The 20,057-nt window shown below is 33.8% G+C and overlaps 1 protein-coding gene across 1 annotated transcript in view; it reads left to right on the top strand.

Annotated features, from left to right (window-relative positions):
• The window catches only part of GSTCD (glutathione S-transferase C-terminal domain containing), a 128,882-nt gene that overhangs the window by 4,800 nt on the left and 104,025 nt on the right, over positions 1 to 20,057 (top strand). Inside the window, exons 2-5 of the mRNA XM_021101711.1 lie at positions 5,041 to 5,480; positions 6,314 to 6,781; positions 12,192 to 12,443; positions 16,388 to 16,481. Of these exons, the coding sequence (XP_020957370.1) occupies positions 5,041 to 5,480; positions 6,314 to 6,781; positions 12,192 to 12,443; positions 16,388 to 16,481 (1,254 nt within the window). The remainder of the gene's footprint in view (positions 1 to 5,040; positions 5,481 to 6,313; positions 6,782 to 12,191; positions 12,444 to 16,387; positions 16,482 to 20,057) is intronic.

Genomic DNA, 20,057 nt, shown 5'->3' with positions numbered 1-20,057 from the left:
TGACAGGTACATCTCATGTAGAAGGGTATTGCTTCGTGATTCTTTTGTTTCAGTTTTATTCAGCGTATAATGACTTTCATTATAATTTCTTATTGTGTGGCATGATTAAGTTTGAAGGCCAGTAATCAAAGGTGTAAGTATAGGTTGAGAATAGGACAAAGTACTGAGTTACAGGTCACTGAGAGGTCTGAGGAGGATCCAATAAAGGGAATTAGGAAGAAATTGTCAAATTTAATCCAGTGCTGAGAATTGTCACATGAGTGGAGGTTTTCATCAAGGACAATTGCTTAGAATAACAATTTCTGATGATTTTCACTTTGGTGAGATTGTTGCTGCAATAAAATTACAAGATAGTTCAATTTATGAAGTTTGTGAGGTAATGCTATTTGTACTAGAAAAATACCTATTACTTAATGTTTTCCAATAAGATCCCTTTATAAGATTCAATTAATGTTTTTGCATTGAAGTACAGTTCTTATCCATGTAATGGAAGTAAAATGTATTTTTAAGGATTGGGAGGATTAGAAGTAATGTATGATTACAGTAAAATTTACGTGATACTATTTAGAATTGTATTCTTTGTTCATTCATTTAATATAAAGCTCCTGTCGAATTCCAGGCAGAGTGATGATTTCTTGTTTTAAAAAACAATTGGTTAATATTTTGTTGCAGTTATTATTTTCTTGGTCTTAATAAATATCTTATCTATTTATCTATGTAATATTTAGTTGTCATAGATCCAGACTTGAATTTTGAGCATACTTTTTTCCAGCCTCCAGAGAAGTATGATTATTTTCAGTGTTTATTGTGTTTTTATTTATTTTTTATTTTTTGTCCTTTTAGGGCTGCAACCGTGGCATATGGAGGTTCCCAGGCTAGGGATCTAATCAGAGCTGTTGCTGCTGGCCTACGCCAGAGCCACAGCAACATGGGATCCGAGCTGTATCTGCGACCTACACCACAGCTCACGGCAACGCCAGATCCTTAACCCACTGAGTGAGACCAGGGATCGACCTGCAACCTCATGTTTCCTAGTCAGATTCGTTAACCACTGAGCCACGATGGGAACTCCCTATTGTGTTTTTTCTTACTCTTTCTATATACATTGCGGAGTAACATAGTAAAATGGGTTCAGATAAAACACCTATAGAATTCATTTCCTCTTTCATGTGTTAAATATTTCATTTTATCAAAGCCAATATATGTTGATGAGAATGAGAATGAAAAAAAAGTCTAAATTCCTAAAATATTAAACCTGTGACTACTGCATTTGTTTAAAAATAGCTTTGAAGATTACCAAGTAATGAAACCGAGGCTTAAATCTTTTCTTTTCACCTGTTTATTCCCTCTGCAACTTTTCCAAACAAACTGGCCTGTGTGAGGAGGAGATACACACTATATCAGCTCTATTCAGTTCCTCAAGTTTGTGGTTTTGCCTGCTGCTTTCTCACTCCATCTCAGGAGTCCCTGTGGTTGTGGCACCTGTCAAAGCTGAGAAAGAGCAAATGACATACACACTACCTCTGTGCTTGGCAGGAATGTAATATGGAGTAAAAAGAGCTACGCCCCTGCTCTGTGCCTTGGAGACCCAGAGGATGATTCTATAGTATCTACCTTATTAAAGCTCGTGACATAGAAGTAGTGAAATAATGGATTCTCTAGGTAGAAATGGAGAAGAAAAAAGAAAAGAAGGGGTTTTTTTTGCCTATGGTATTTGCAAACTTTAAGCAAAAACTGTGTTCTATTTTTTTTGGAAAAATTAAAGATGTAGTACAAGCCAAAAACAGATACCAATTTCTTACTGATTTTGTAATACTTCATATTTATTTTAGAAATTACAGTAGTTCTTAATGTGGAGAAATTGCCCAGGGAGAGTAATTTTTAATTCCAAGATCATTAAGTAACATTTTTAATCTACAAGGAAAAAAACAAACACCAACATCTATATTTAAAAACATAAATTATGTTAAGAATCAACAGCACTTTGCATTTTCTCTCAGGCATCGCATTAATTTTTAGATATGTCCAAGGGCAGGTTATTGCTATTCTATTTTGTTGGCATGTAGCATTTATTAAGTGCTCACGGTGAAAAAAAGTTTATAGGATGTGTAAAAGTTAATTCTCAGAGTTCTGATGTGCCTCGGGAAGTGGCAAATAATTTTTGAAAATATTTCTACATATCCTAAATCAAAAGCTGTAAAATAGCATGATGTTTTAGTCTCTTTGGTTTTGTGTGTGTGGTGTGTGTGTGTTTTAAGTGATATGAAGACCAGTCTCTAATGACTGTTTCCCACATTGCTGGGCAAATGAGGATTTTGATTATGTTTTCTTTCAAATCTACTTCTTAGGGAAGCAGTTAGGGACTTCTTTATAGTATCCCACTGTCAGCAAAGGGAATTAAGATGATCGATAAATTAATCAGCTATAAATATACAGGGGCAAACTCTCCAAAGAGACTGCCAATTTTCTACAAAACATTGGTTTCTTTTGCCTGTGAGCTTTAACAAATGCCCTTTAATGTTTTGTTTTAAAATCAGCTCTAGGCAGGGGGGAAAAAACATCCAAAAGGTATTTATGTTAGCTCAGGGAGAAAATGGTTTCCATGGGTTAAAGCATTGTTACTTTCAATTTACATGGATGATTTTCTCTTAGATGATCTTTTAACAAATCATGATGCAGATCTGTTATGTTTTAACAAAAGAAATATAAAATACTAGTGATCACCTGCATTATCAAGAGGTTTTCCAAGACAATACTAACGATATCCCTTTGTTATAATGGATTATTAGCCCTTTAATTAAAGAAAGTTGAAGACCAAGAAGATTAAAGAGTACTTGACTATTTTGTTTTGATTTAAAACAAACAAAAATCTAAGGAACTTAGAATATAAAGGAAATTTAGTAAATTTTAGTACCCTAAAATTCAGAGTACACTAATATTTCAAATACACTTAAGAGTTGCATGTGTACTTTTTGAAGATTTTAAAAATAATTTTTAATAATTTAAAATAATTTTTCTCTAATATGCCATGGTCCTATCATATAGCAAATGCTTTTAAAGAGTGCCATCTAGTGTCAGTTTTAGAATTTTGATTTATGGATTAGAGCATGGGGCATTTTAGAACCAAGAAATGTAGAAAGCAAACATAAAGTTTTAATTGGTTAAAGTCTTAAAGATTATGACTTGAAAACACCCATCTAATAATTTGACCACAAGATTGTATTTGTATCTTTAAAATAATCAACTTTCATTCACCCATGCATTCACTCACTACTTCTTGATTATACACACACACACACACACACACACACACACACCACACACACAGCAGGCCCTGTTTTAGGCATAGCAGTGAATAGAAAAATGTGTACTCTCAGGGAACATCCTATTAGTGAAAGACAAAATAGATATATTGTATATTATAATAGTGATAAATGCTGTAAAGAAAAATGGCATAGAAGGGGATAGAAAGTTTTTTTTTCAGGGAGAATGGGAATTGGGGTTTGCAAGTTAAATACAGTAGCCTGGGACATCTCAAGAAGTTGATATTTGAGTAGATACTTGAAGGAGGTGAGGAAGTATTCTAGGCACTAGAAATATCAAGTGCAAAGGCCCTTTTGTTTAGAAGAAACAGAACAAAACAGGTCACATTTGCTGAAGCAGTGAGAAAAAGAGGAGAGTTGATGAGATGAACTCAGGCACATAGAAAGAGGATCAGATGAAAGAGATCTTTGTAGACCTTTGCAGGAGCTTTGCCTTTTCTCTGAGTGGAATGGGATCACATTAAAGGGTTTGAGCAGAGGAGAGATATTTCATTTTTAATTATCTCTCTGGCTAGCTACTATGTTGAGAATAGACTAGAGGATGGAAAGCAGGGATAGGAGGCAGTTGCTGTAATTCGCAAGATAGGTGGTGACTTCGATCACAGTGGAAGCAGTGAAGGTGAGATGAAATAATCAAATTCTAGATATATGTAGAATGTAGTGCCAAAATAAATTTTGAGTGGATTTGTGATGGGGTTGTGAAAGAAAAGAATAATTAAGAATGACTGTCTAGGTTTGGGGCCTGACAGCTAGAAGGATGGTGATCTATTAACTGAAATGAGAAAGAAACATGAGGAACAGATTTCGATTGTAGGGGGAAAATAAGGAACATGATTTTGGCCATACCTCACTTATCAATGTTTAAGTTATGGAGAATTTCAAATATTTTTTTTCTTTTGTGTTTAGCATGTAATAGCTCATCACATATCAAAATCCAACTTAGGAGAATCCAGTTCTCAGGAAATAAATATATCCCCTCACCCATTGTTATATTTTAGGTTCATTAAACAGAGGTGGTATGGAAGGATCAGCATTGTTCAAGCTTCTCAGAGCTTTTATCCCCAGACAACCCTATGTATTCTTGGTTATTTCTTTTTCTTTTTTCTTTTTTTAAAAATTTTATTTCAGTCATGTTTTTTGTTTTGTTTTATTTTTTGGCTGCACCCTAAGGAAGTTCCCAGGCCAGGGATAGAACTCACGCCACAGCAGCCACCCAAGCCACAGTAGTAACTATGCTGGATCCTTAACCCACTAGGCCACCAGGGAATTCCATCCTTTTTTTTCCCCCCCTTAGTTATTTCTTAAGTCCTATCCTGTTCATCTTTTGTTCCCACCAAAGTACTTGATTGGAAGGGTTCTATTGAAAAGCACTTGAGCTGTGGGATGGAAATCCTGTGAAATCAGATTGTTATGATCATTATACAACTACAGATGTGATAAATTCATTTGAGTAATAAAAAATTTTAAAAAAAGCACTTGAAATATGTTCATTTTAAAGGAGCTGATATAAACTCACCCTTAAGACTACTTAATTGCACAGGGTGGAAATCTTTCTTTTGAAAGCCATTGATTCAGTCCAAGAACAAATTTTTATAGAATTATATCTGTCACAAATCCTTGCAGATTTCTAGGAAAATTTTTTAAAATATTCATCTTTTATTTTAGCTTCACAATTACTATATTCTAAGGCCTATAACCACTTCAATTTATGCTTCAGGATCTCAACGAAGGAAGAGAATGAAAGGCATTAAGAAAAGTCTTACAGAGGAATATCTGTACTTGGAATTGTCTCAACAAATAGGAGGGTACATCTTTCCTCTTCATACGTCTGTAACTTTATTTTTGTTATCATACTGTGACTGCAAAATCTTTAAAGTTTGCTTAGTTCTCACCACAGAAAGCACCGATGTCTCACTGCTTAGAAGTGTACTGTCCAAGGATGTTGAAATACATATTACTTCAAGGCAGGAGCTTCCACCAGTAGTCCAGAATTGCCGTTTACCTGCCGTGGTAGAAAGACCAGACAGTTTCTGTAGGGCAGGACTTGCTGTTGTATTGAGACACATAATCCAGAAATCATATGAATCAGACCCCTCAAAGAAGGAAATTTTGGAACTTCTGGGTTTTAAGAAGACCTGCTTGAAAGCCTGTGCTGAAGTAAGTACAATATCTCTTCTCTGTTATTTAAAGCCATGAAGTGATAACAGAGTCACCTGAATATTATTTTAACTTTCTGTTGGAAAATAAGATTTAATTTACTTTAAAAAAGTAGAGTAACCAATGAAATAGTTAAGGTAGCCCTTCATGTGTACCAATATTTCTGTGCAGTATTGAAAAAAATAAATTTAAGATTTAATTTATAAGGTTGTTTGTTTTGTCATTTCAGGGCTGCACCCACAGCATATGGAGATTCCCAGGCTAGGAGTCAAATTGGAGCTGTAGCTGCAGCCTATGCCAGAGCCACAGCAATGCAGGATCCTTAACCTGCCGAACAAGTCCAGGGATCAAACCCACATCCTCATGGATACTAATTGGATTTGTTACCACTGAGCCACAGTGGGAACTCTAAGACATTATTTTTAGGGAATGACTTCTTTTTTACTTTAGTTTAATTATATTGAGGATTTTAAAGGGAATTTTTCATATGAACAGGAGGTCAAGTAGCAATTTTCAGAAACCCTTGGTTTTTGGGGGGCAGAAGGAGGGAAGATGGTGGTGGTGGTGTGCTATATAAAGACTTTGAAAAGTGAGGATTTATTCAGTAAGAGGATCTAGGAGGATAGAATGTATTTCAGATACAGGAATGCCAAACCTCCACTGAGGCACCGTGATGTCTCTTTTGATAGAGCCAAAAGCCTACCACAGGGATGGTTTAACTCAAGATTTAAATTCTCTAAACCAGTCTTATTTCCCAATAAAAAAGATATTTTTCTTCAAGCTATGTTGAAAGTAAAGGATCCTTTTATTTCTTGTTTTGTTTTGCGTCGTAGGTTAGTCAGTGGACCAGGCTATGTGAACTTACCATCCCTGTAGCTATTGAGAATTTTCTCAGAGAATCTTCTGACCAGCCCCCAACCATCCCTGCCGAAATACTAGAGCTCGAGAAAAAGCTGAGTGAGCCCGTTAGAGTGCATAACGATGACAAACTCCGGCGGCAAAAGCTGAAGCAACAAAAGGCTGCTGGGGCTGGACCTTCCCTTGCTAAGGAGAAAACAAAGAACAAGGTGCATAGACCGGAAACTTCCGAAGCGGTGGACTCTTCATCCGCGAGCCTGGAACTGCAAGTGGCCTTATCAAAGCTCCTGGTACAGGAGGAGTCAGCTCCTGCCAACAGGGAGCCTTCTCACATCAGAAAAACAAAAGCCTCTGACCTTCCACCTCTGGAGCATGTGTTTGCAGAAGGCCTTTACTTCACTTTGGCAGATATTGTGCTCTTGCCCTGTATCCATCACTTTTTGGTAAGGCTTATCGGGCGTGGATATCTGACTACAAGTTTCCATCTGTAAAATTGATGAGGTTTGAATCTCTATTCCATTTCTTACTATCATTATGCTCCTTGGCCAGTTATTAATATGTCTCCATTTTCTTATCTGTAAAGTAGAGATAGTAGTACCCATCTAATAGGGATCAACATGAGGAACAACTGATAATTTGTGTAAGAAGTGAACAGTGTTTGGCACATAGTTGCTTTCAATAAATGTTAGTAATTATTTTGACTTAGTTTCGAGTTGCTAAAATGTTAGCAATTGTTATGACTATTAATTTTAAATTGCTTTTGTGATTCTTTTCTACTATTAGAGGTTCTAGTATTAAAATAGTAAAAACCCTTGTCAGCTTTATTTTATAATTAAGTAGTCACTTTCATTTTCTTAGATATTATAAATTAGAAGTATTTTTCCTTCATCTCAGTGATTCACCATTACATTACATAACTGGTAATACTATTCAATATTGTAAGAGATTATAAGTGGAGTAGTTTTCTTTCCTAGTTCAGGTACATATGCATGTATATAGGTTTCTTTTTTTTCTGTCTGTGGAGGAAAAAATAACAAGGTAAAAATAATAGCAGAATATTATTACAGCATATGGGAAGCCAGAGCTCTCTGCAACTTCCCAATTAGCTTTCCAGAGCTGCATTTTTCTTGCTTTGAAGCATTTCAGCCTTCCCTTACTAAGAAATCAGATAACAGATTTTAATCTGATTATATATCACCAACACTTCAGGTATTTCCATTGATAGATAAGAAAAGGTTTCTAATGAAAATCTATGTATTTGGAGACCAGTGCTTCACTAATAAGTTAGGTAGTATTAATCAATTGGTATTTTCTTAAAGAACATTCTCTTTTTTTCAAAGTGGAAGCAAAACAATTGGAAATCAAAGTAACTTCAGAGTCAAAGGATGTGAAAAAAGATTTAGGAATCATTTAGATGTTGATTAGTATTGTAAATGTTATATGTATTCATATTGTCTGTGGAGCTGGATGATAAGAAAACAGATTTTTTTTTTCTCTAAATTTCTAAATTCTCTTGTCTCTGACTCCTCCCACCCCTGCCACCATCCTTATCGACTTCAGCCATTAGAGCAGTCATTTGATACATATTATGAAATACCGTTGGTGTTTACGGCTTCTTAGTCTTCTTGGATAACTGTTTGTTCCTAATTTCATAAAAAATGAATCAAAGTGGAAGAACCATTAATTCATTCACTTGACAAATTTATTGAAAGCCTACTGTATGTATCACCCACTGCTATATGCAGTAGGAATTCAGAGATGAACAAGACAGATACGATCCCAGCCCTTTTGAAATTAATATTCTAGTAGAAATAGAAGAATAAGGAGGATAGAAATGAACAAGCAGTCAAATAATATATATTTAAATAATGGTAAGTGGTACAAAAAAGAAAAAGATGATAGAGAAAACTTGAGTATTTGCTTGCAAATGAAACAAAGCATAAAAAAATGGATTCACATGCATAAAGGTGATTTTTATTTCATTTATTTTTTATTTAATTTTAATTTTTTTATTTATGGCCATACCCATTACATATGGAAGTTCCCAGGCCAGGGGCTGAATCCAAGCCACAACTGTGACCTATGAAGCATCTGCAATAATGCCAGATCCTATAACCCACAGTGCTGGGCCAGGGATCAAACCCAAGCCTCTGCAGTGACTTGAGCTGCTGCAATCAGATTCTTAGCCCTTTGTGCCAAAGCGGTAACTGCAAAGGTGAGTTTTAGATCATTATCCAGATATCCACCTTCAGCCACTTTGCATTTGATTTTAGCTTAAATATTACTTACCTGATTAGAATCAATTGAGATGGAGGTATTCCTAAGAGAATTTTTTTTCCTTTTTTAATCAAACGGGACATCACGCTGACCACTGTTGAGTACATCTACCTAATACAACTAAGGAACTCTGTTTTCGTCTCAGTTTAAATTGGAAAACTTGTACACTCAGCCTTTTCTATTACATGTATTTGTGATTAAATTCCTCTCTTTCGACATTTATATGTAAACTAATTCTCTAAATATTTTCCTTTGTTTGTTTGTATTTTTCCTGGATCATCACATTTTCTTTCAGGGATTAATCTTCCTTTGCCAAAACTTTGATGTTATTTCTGTTATATTTATTTTCCTCTTGTAAGTCATCTTGGGTAATGAGGCAGCTGTTTTAGTTTGAATGGTGGCTATGATGCTGAGCCTTTATACTAACACACACACACATTGAGGTGATGGTGTAGCAGTCCAAATGATCAGAATCAAGGTCAAGTTCATAATGAGGAATGAAAGTCAAGTTACTAGGTTTGGATCAGAAACACAGAACTGAGTCTAGGGCCAAAATATTTAGCCACAGAAATAAGATCAGGAATATGAAAGGGCAGTCAGTTTTGCTAATTCAAGGTTTGATTTGCCAGGGGTCAAAATTAAAAGAGTTAGGGAAAATACCCAGTGTCCCTCAACAGAATAAAGCCAAATATGCAAAACAGTAGCAGGGAGGAGGCTGAAGTGGTCTGTCTAAACCTCTGTTCCAAGCTCCTTTCATTTTCATAGGCTGTTAGTTTGCATGGTAACCCCTGATCACCCAGCACTTCCTCCTGGAAGGTGCCCAGAAAACCCTCTCTCCTCTGGAAAGTGTTAGGAATTGATAGATATATGACTGGGTCACTTAGCCATAGAGCAGAAATTGACAGAACAATGTAAATCAACTGTAATAATTTTTTAAAGGGATAAATTAAAATGCACACTTCTTATGATTCTCCACTTCCCTTCAATGTAATTGCTAGAATCTTTAGTATATGGAAAAGCAAGCAGATGGGAGAAATAACAATGAATAGCCATATTAAGGCAAAATCATGCTGCTCTGGTACCAAAAAATTTTGTAGTTATTTTTAAAGCACTACTAGTAAACAGGTACACTTGATAGAACTATTTAAAGATTATTCCACTCTTGGAAGACAGGGTTGGCATTTTGTGAAATATTTTTGTAACTTGAACATTTATGATTTAACATGCTATATATTAATATCTAATGCTTTGAATTTAGTTTTTCAAAAGTATGAAATTTATTGCTAAAGTAAAATCATTGCAGAAATGAATTTTTGAGCAAAAAAATACCTATGTTAAATAGGTATTTAAATGTTCCCATTGGCATGAAATTGAGAATAAAATGGGAATCTCACTATTGGCTGGCATATTGCAAAATTCATGGATGTCGTGGTTAACTTATATTTTCCATATCCTATCCTATGGCTTAGGTCTTAAAAAATTTTCAGTTCTAACTCACCAGTTCTAGACTGTATAAGTCAAAAACACAAAATTGTTTTAGATAGGTTGTTTACTATTTTTAATACTGCTTACACTGCTCACCTAAACATTTGTCAGTTATAACGTAGTTTATATAACAGTTATATAACAGTTATAACAGTTTCTGAAAGAGTAGACCTGACTAAGGAAATGACATAAAGGAATTACAAAATGCTTTATATGATAAATGGTTGGAAAGTAATGCTATAGAGGAGGAGGTATTTTGAATAGGTGTAGTATCTTCTCTTTTTATTCACAGTTTTTCTGTCCCATATTATAATTAACTACAAAGCTGCTAGGATTTCATTTTGTGATCTTGATAGCAATATATATTTATGTGTGTGTGTGTGTGTGTGTGTATTCACTATTATTTTAGGAATAAATGTCTTATTTTCTTGTCCTTAAGTAACTGATATTTATAATGGTTTTGATCTTATCAGCCAGATCATATTTTAAAAACTCATTTCTTAGAAACAAATTTAATTTTCATCTCACACATTTTCCATTAGCCTCTTCCTTAAATATGTCTTCTCACGTGTAATGAATGTGGTGCATTATCTCCTGAGCTCTCTGGATATTAGCAGAGCACCCTGGCATGTTGATTAAATGGGATGACCTGTCATGCCTAGTACAAGTTCTCAATTTTTTAAAACATGAATTATTGTTACTTAATCACAACTTCTTTCAAAAGAAGGAAAGATGCCATATGCATATAACAAATACGAATAAATCACTACCAAGGGGCATAAAGGAAAGGTGAGGAAAAGAGAATATTTCTTATTTAATTAATTTGTCATGGCTTAAAGCTCAATTCCCTCAGCACATAATCTATTTCAAAGCAATTAAGTATTTTGATGAGAATTAGAAACTTTCTGGCTCCCAGGGTACCCTTTAGACATTATTTTTCAAACTTTTTTACTTTTACAGTAAATAATTCATTTTACAGTGATTCAGCATACAAATAAATTCATATCACATGTATAAACTATATACTTATAAACACAAAATAACTCACATTATTGCATGCTATATATTCTGATATTTTCTATTTTATTTCATTAAAAAAAAAAACCCTACTGTATTGATTTTAAAACCTCCTGATGGGTAATAAACAGCAGCTTGAAAAATACTAATTCAGGGGATTATTCTTTGAGGGCAATAAATGGTTCCTTGATCATTTGTTCAGAGTATTTTTTTGCAAGGCAATGTTTTAAATGCTTGTATATACAAAAAGAGTTAGATGGAACTCATGTTCTTATAATCGATTCTCATTTAATGTCAAAGTCCAAATAAGGTAAACTATATATACATGTGAATTTTTCATTAATTTTTGGCCTTTCTGGCTCCTGTTTTGACACTGATTATTGCTAGATATATTTGTAGAGATTTTCTTTGTCTTGACCTTTTTACTTTATTTGTTTATAATCATAAGTCATCATTTGTAACATAACTGTTTCTATAGAAACAATATTCAGTGTCTCACAAAGATGCAAGAACATTCCAATTTTTAAAGAAATTGAAGTTTGGTGGTGATGCTAGGGAGAAAGCATCTGACAAAAAAAAAAAACCCAGATAAATATTTACTTCAGGGGTAATAGTTTTAAATGTTTCTAATTTGAATAAATAAAAGCCTTACTTTAAATGCTGCATCATAGTAAAAACAAACTACTGATAAATGCAAGTAGATGGATCAGTATCAAAATCATATTGCTAAGTGAGAAAAGCCACATTTTGTGATTCCATTTATGTAAAATTCTAGAAAAGGTAAAATTATACACATAAAAACCAGATCAGTGATTTCCTGCAGCTGACTGGGAGCAGAGATTAATGGCAAATGGTCACAGGGAACTTTTTGGTGTGACATTGGGTGTCCCAGTACTGGATTACGGTGGTAGTTGCACAACTGTATAAATTTACTAAAACTTGTTCTTTGAACTGTATACAGAAAATGTGTGAATTTTGTGGTTTCGAAAGTTAACTCAAAAAAAAAAAAAAAGTTACCTCAACCAGCTCTCATAAACAAAAAAATATGTAATAATGTGTTCTTTTTCTGCCTAGGTAATTATCTGCAAGAAACTTCCTGAAAAGCTGGTAGAATTTCCACTGCTGGCTGCCTGGTACCGGAGGATTCAGGAAGTGCCAAGAGTTAAAACAGCAGCTTCTCAGTGTGGGATCCAATTTCTCCATTTGCCAGAGTTGCAGACCTCCTCAAATGAATGGCATCCGAACTTAGATGAGGTCCCATGTGTAGAGGAGCAAAATGATTCTTCATTTATAGGAGGACCGAGACCCACTATGACCAAGTTAATGGTACTTAAATTGTTTTCATTAAAATTTTGTTTGAAAGCTTCCATGTAGTAATGTTGCAGCGCATTCTATCCCAATTTGTAATCGTCTATTCACATTTTTGTTATAGATTTTATTTATATCACTCTTGACCAATTAATATATCTATTAGTCTTTGGCATTTAAGTAAAATATAGTAAATTAAAGATCTTAAACATTATGTCTTTGGAGGCAAATAAGTCAGAATATATATTTTTTAAAAGTATTTTTTTCTCAGAGTTCTCTGATGGCTCAGTGGGTTAAGGATCTGGCACTGTCACTGCTGTGGCTCAAGTTGCTGCTGTGGCATGGGTTCGATCTCTGACCCAGGAACTTTCACATGCTTCAGGCACAGCTCTCCCTGCCCCCAAAAGATATTTTTCTCAAAACTTTTTTCCTTAGATTCAAGACACCAAAGTCATATCATAGCTGGTCAACTTTATTGTTTTAACCTGATGTTTTTCTGTTGCAAGGATTTGGTCTGTTTTTAAATTTTGAGGTGGTAATTTGAATTAAACAATATGAAGATGATTATCTCAATTTACTAAGTTTTTGTCTAAATTTAAGTTTTTTTTAATTCTTTGAATTGTTTTTATTTTTTGAGCTTGATGACTTTTTATATAAGAACATATCCGATTTATTTTTCTCTCTTTTCAACATAATTTATTTCTAATAGTACTAATTGTAAAAGTTTTGCCAATAGTCTTGCCTTTCTCTCTCATTCAAAACAATCTGCCCCTCATCACTAATGCTAAGCTTTGTTAGCCTAGTGATGAACCAGTGAAGCAGGATGGTATAGTTGATTGTAGAAGATATCAAGGTAGGTCCAAAATGTGCTGTATCTGATCAGATGGTTATACGGTTTAGCGATCTCTCATTTACCTCTTGAGTGTTTTCATTTTTGTTTTTAATAATTGTCAGGAGAGTAATCTTTGTATTAAAACACTAATTTTTAAAATTTCAACAAATCATTTATCTGTGCTTTTAATTCATACTTATGCAGAGTCTTAGAAAAAAGATTGGTAATTCAGATTTTTCTGCTTCTGCTTTTCCAACAATAAAATGACTTTAGGAAAGATATTTGCATTTGATACATTTAACAATATCTATAAACACACACACAGAGAGAACTGAAATTTAAATTCAGAAAAAAGTTACACTGTTCTAAAAGTAAACCCTTTTGTAATAATATAAAAAAATATGAAGGGAGTTCCCGTTGTGGCGCAGTAGTTAACGAATCCGACTAGGAACCATGAGGTTGCGGGTTCAGATCCCTGCCCTCACTCAGTGGGTTAAGGATCCGGCATTGCCGTGAGCTGTGGTGTGGGTCGCAGACGCGGCGCGGATCCCACGTTGCTGTGGCTCTGACATAGGTCGGTGGCTACGGCTCCGATTGGACCCCTAGCCTGGAACCTCCATATGCCGTGGGAGCAGCCCAAGAAATGGCAAAAGACAAAAAAATACATATATATATATATATATATATATATATATATGAAGGAATCCTGAGTTTTTAATTTACAGGGGATGTGTTCAGGTCCTCCATGAAGCACCCTCCAAGACCGGGTTAGATGTGCAAGAGTTATACTGAGGGAAACGTCTGTGAGGGAAAGTGGGAAGAGCCAGAGGAGGCTGGGAGCGCATTTAGAACATGATGCAGTTTTGATCCTTTTGCATGAATACAGGAAAAGAAAGAAGATATGGTCAGAAAAGTCAGACTTCAGTGCAACTCTAAATAGTTTTGCAAAGGCAGTGGGGAATCCTTAAGCCCGAATTATCTGTCAGAGTGTTCTATGTTTCTTAACAATGGTCTGCCACTCTCAGTCTTTGAGACTAAGACTCTCATTCATTGACTTGGGAACAGTCCATGGAAAGGCTATACTGGGTGACTTGGGTTCTAGTTTCAGTTTTTTGGCTAAGGTAACATTATTACCTTCAGCAGGTCATTTAACAAAAGGGTCTCAGTTTCTCCATATATAAGAGAGTGTAGTATATATTATGTATGATCATTTCTGATTTTAAATGTTATGATTGTATAAAAGTTGCTTGGGACATTATATCTGCAATTTTAAAAGAACAGAATGTTCAAAGCCAAAAATAATTTAAAATTTCAATTTTCATATAATTCTAACTTGATATTGTGTATTGGATACAATACATTTTCCTTTTTAATAGGACTTTGTTTTTGCTACATACTAGCAAGATTATTGTTGTATATTTGAAAGATAACCTATCAAATTAATATATTCTGTGAATATATTTACTTTATACTGTAACTTTTCATTTCTGGGGGGTTGTATGTGTGTGTGTTTGTTTTTGTTTTGTTTTTTTGCCAGTTACATGAGGGAACATAAAATTGGTGCTAAGAGGATGTATAAAATAGGAACATTTTTCTTAGGTAAACTCACATCTCACCTTTTTTCCTCTTCTGTTTTCTTTGGCACAGTCTTGCCTCAAAAATCTCCCTTATTCTCCAGAGATATTAAATTTATTCACTTAGTCAAAAAAAAAAAAATGCACGTGTCTGCTAAACCCCAGACGTTGTTCTGAATGTTGGATACATGAACAACAAATTGTACTGCCCTCATGGGACCTATACTGGTGGAGGAGGTAAACACACACAGACACACACACACACAGGAATAAATGTGTAGCATATTAGGTAACAATAAGTGCTATAAAAAATAATGTGAGGTGAGGGGATGGAGGTAATGGAAGTCAGGATCATTTTTTAGAGAGGGTAATCAGAAAGGCTTATCTGATGAGGAGAAGGCATTGAGCAAAGACCTGAATAAACATTTGAACCTTTGAAATTAGTAAGAAGATCCTGAGCAAATCTACAGAGAAAGAAAGTAGAGTAGTTGCCCAGAGCAGGGATCTATGTAGGAAGAATGGACAGTGTCTGCTAATGGGTTTGGGGCTTTTTTTGATGTGATGAAAATGTTCTCAAGTTAGTTAGTGATGATTATGCAACTGTAAATATTCTAAAAACCATCAAATTGTATGCTTTAAAGGGACACATTTTATGGCATAGAAATTACATCTCAATATAGTTGTATTTTTTATGAAAGTGTAGTTGATTTACAATGTGCTAATTTCTACTGCACAGTGAAGTGGCTCAGTTATACATACATATATATACATCATTTTTTATGTTCTTTTCCATCATGGTCTGTCCCATGAGATTGGATATAGTTCCTAGTGCTATTCAGTATGACCTTGTTGTATGTAATAGTTCTAACTGTAATAGTTTGCATCTACTAATCCCAAACTCCCAGTCCATCTCCCTCCCTCCCCACAAGTCTATTCTCTGTGTCTGTGAGTCTCTTTTGTTTTATAGATGAGTTCATTTGTGCTATATTTTAGATTCCACATATAAGTGATATCTGGCATTTGTCTTTCTCTTTCTGACTTCACTTAGTATGATAATCTCTAGTTACATCCATGTTGCTGGGAATGGCATTATTTCATTCTTTTTTATGGCCATTGTATATATGTAACACATCTGCTTAATCCAATCTTTTGCTGAGGGGACTTTTTGGTCCTGTAAATATAGCTCCTACGTTGTGGCAGTTTTCATATACTTCAAGATGGACATATGTAGAGTCGGTTTTTGATTATGTGGATTGTTTTTGATAAAACTTTTATCCTAAGGTGACTTTTCTCTTTGACATCCACTATTTTTAGGTAACTCATTACTTCTATGTCACTTCAGGTAATAATTTAAATAAGAAATTTAATAACAATTTGATAGAAAAGTGTGCTGTTAAGAAACTCAATATATATTTCTTAACTAAATATTTTGAGGAATACCTGATGATTATTAATATTTATGTTCCTCCTTGCCAGTATAGAAAATAGAGGTCTTCTAGAATAGAATAAGATTTTATCAATTCATTAATTTGGAAAGGGCTTATCTCCATTTCCAGGAAAAAGGCATTGAAGTAATGTTTTCTCCCCACCCTTGCCCTACTTGGACTCTTGATTGGAATACTCTTCCTGCAGCAGTGAGCCCAAAGGAAGGTAAGTGGTTTTTTTCTCTCCTTTAAATGTTACTCTTAATCTGGATACCCTCTTCAGATCCATCTTCCAGTTCTCTAGTTCTCTCTTTGACTATATCTAATATTCTGATCATACTATCCATTGAGTTTTTGTTGTTGTTTTTTAATGTACTTGGCGCCTTTTTTTCCCGTTCTTCTACTTCTTTAAGGGTTCTATAATTAAAAAAAAAAAATTTATTGGAGTATAGTTGATTACCAATGTTGTGTCAGTTTCAGGTGTACCGTACAGTGAATCAGTTATACATATACCCATTTTTTCAGATTCTTTTTCATATTTCTTGTTACGTAATATTGAGTAGAGTTCCCTGTGCTATATAATTGGTCTTTCTTGGTTATTCTATTTTATAACCATTGAGATTTTGTTTTATCTTTATTACAAAAATTCTACATGTACATATCACTCCAATTTCCTACATTTTCCTACATTTGCTTCCTCTGTTCCTTTTTGTTTTCTTTGCTAATGTACTTTGAAGCCTATCCCAGATCACATGTCGTACTATAGTATATACATCTAAAAAATATTGACCTCTTAAATAATCACCTTATCATTGTCATGGTTAATAAAAATTTCTTCATCATCTAATAACCAGTTCATAATCATCTCCCCCTAATTGTTTAAATTATTGTTTGAAAACTATTTTGATAGTTAGATTTTTAGTTAAATAATCATATTTTTATTGCTAAAATTTATATTTGGTTTGTTTTGGTAATAAACCATTCTTTGCTTGTATTTCAGTTTCCTCTTTTTATAATTATTTAAACATAGGGATTTTATATTCTGTATTTGTTATTTCTATTAGCTGATATCCATGGAGGTCTAATTCTGCTGTTGTTTCTGTTGACTTCACTCCTGGTGTCCTGTATCCCCATTAGTTTTGTAATTTTAGATTATAATTCATTTTTTGGGTTACCTGAGTCTGGGAACCATGAAGGACCTGGGTTAGGAATGAATTCCCATGGAAAGGATTTATGTTTGTTTATGCTAGGCATCTTAAACTATAGAACTTAAGGCATTAGAACTCAATTTATCATTATTTTTTCAGGTTGAGATTTCTTCAGCCTTTTCTCTCTGGAGCTGAACTTTAAACAGAAAAGTTAATGTTTATTACCTTCCTTTGCTGTTGGGTAGAGGTCTTTTTTTTTTTTAAATGCATCTTTTCATAATTAATATGGATTTTCAAGATTTTTCTTTTCATGTACTGATAGTAGTTTCAGTTCTCTGCCATGGGCTCAAGGACTACCCTCTCTTCTTTGCCTTGCTCTTAAAGCCTCAATCCCTGCTATCAGCAAATACCCTCCAGGCAGCTGTGGTGTCAGTTCAAGATTATTACAGAGCATTTTTAGTTCCTTTCCCCCTTTATAAGAACGTATGGATTTTTCTTACTCTCAGAAATCCAGTTAAATATGTAAAGGAAGATTGTTGAAAATTAAATGCCATTTTAGGTATTTTTAGGTGTTTTATAGCTCAGTGTTCTATTTCTTTAATTGTTCATGTATTCTTTAGTTTTCTACAAATCCAAATGTAAGTTTTGTTTTTTCAAACACTGTTTGAAATCATTTGCCTTTTTCATATTCTTCTCTTCTGTGATGCTTCTAATATTGCCTGAATCTCAGTGATCAATTCTGTTCTCTCAATCAAAGAAATATTTTAGGATTCTTATAAAATGGAAGATTATGTTGGATAGTTAGTAACTCTGCTGCAAGGAAGTTTTATAAAGATGAAAGCTACTTTCATTCATTTGTAAATATATGAAAAATGGTCACTAATGTGGTTGTTAATGTATAAATTTAAATTTTTTTTGACATTTGACAAAACTTAAATGTTTGTTTTTATTGTACATGAAATTAGATTTTCTATATTCTCCGCTTATAGTATAGATTCTGAATAGGTTAAACCTATATTTTACTAAATAAAAATCAGATTTTTATTAATATTCGTTAAAAAACGAAAACAGCTTTTAAGTGCCATGTGTTTTGTTCTATCTATAATTAATTTACTATGAAGGCAAAATAATACTTTCATATATTAATATGAGCACTCAATTACATCTGCTAATAACTCAGAAATTTGACATTAAGCATTCATGTCTGGCTGTTTTACTGCATATCTAATGGAGCTTATGGAATATATTACTCATTATATCCCTTTAATTGGATCACCTTGTTTTCATAAATATTATGACAAAGATGGAGCTGTAACAGCAGAGCGATATGATTTATTCACGTTTCATTTACTGTTTCTTAAAAGGTTTATAGTCTTATTAAACTAAGGTAGAATTGTGGCATCTTAGATGTTCTGTTTTCACTTCTGTCCATTTTCAGTATTACATAGTGTTAAGATCTTTGTGAAACGAAATTATTGTACATAGGGGTGCAGAGGTCACTATAAATGTGTTCTTATGATTTGTGTTCTGGGTCTGTCTTTTAGGAGCAATTGAATTGTAATAAGGGTACTTATTAATTATAATAAGGTATTTGGTTCATTTTAATGTTTCAAAGACTGACTCCTTATACTGACTCTATTGAGTTATATCAAGATTGTGGTGCATATTATACAAATCAGCTTCTTTACTATCAAAGATTAATTAATTCTCGTGATGGAGAATTTCATAAGTCTAATATATTTCATAAGTCTACCTAATCTCTTACCCTCTGCTCTATCCATTTCTCTCCCTCCATCTTACATACCATTCCCTGAACTTTTTGCTGTTTCCCTTTTATACAATCTGTATTTGCCATTTCCATGCATTCACCCTTATTTTTCCTCCAGCCTTAAATATTCTTCTTTCTACTTCACATCCCATAAAAATTATATTCACTTTTAAGGATTAACTCAAATTCTGTTTCCTTCATTAAGCCTTCTTCATGGGTTGTGGAGTCGCCTGCTTGTGATTGAAACCTGGGCTTCTAGTTAGCTAGATAACCTGTGGCCAGATTCTCAACCAAGAATCTCTGACTTCTCTATATTCTCAACTGACAATGCCTAATTATAAATAGTAAATGTTCAATAATACTAATATAGTAGTCAGAATTAATCACTTCCTCTGAACATTTATTTAGTACTTTCTTATACCTCATTTTTGATATTTATAGTATATTTCTCTTACACTGTATTTATTTGCATGTTTTCCTTCTCCAGTAAACTGAGCTCTTTAAATATAGGATCCCTGTGGATAGGTCCTCAATAATTTTTTATTAAATTGAATTGGATTGAGACTATAGATCCTTTTTTTAACTTCCCAAGTTTCTACTTAAACTGGGCAAATTTTTTTTCGGGTAGATTTTAAAGGCTAAAATAATTGAGATAATTTGGGTTTTAAGAAAAGAGAACTGAATATTTAATTTACATAATCATTCCTATTGTTTTTGCCATTATTATTATTGTTATAGATTTTTGATGGGCTGTTTGAGAGTAAGTTGCGGACATCATGACTCTTTGCTTCTAAATACTGAACTATCTCTTTTAAGAGTATTTTCTTACATACCCATAGTACAATGATTGGAATAGGATATTTAATTTAGTACATATTATCTAATC

This window comes from Sus scrofa, chromosome 8 (genome assembly GCF_000003025.6).
Source record: "Sus scrofa isolate TJ Tabasco breed Duroc chromosome 8, Sscrofa11.1, whole genome shotgun sequence".
NCBI lineage: Eukaryota > Metazoa > Chordata > Mammalia > Artiodactyla > Suidae > Sus > Sus scrofa.
This window is presented reverse-complemented; position numbering and strand designations above follow the sequence as displayed.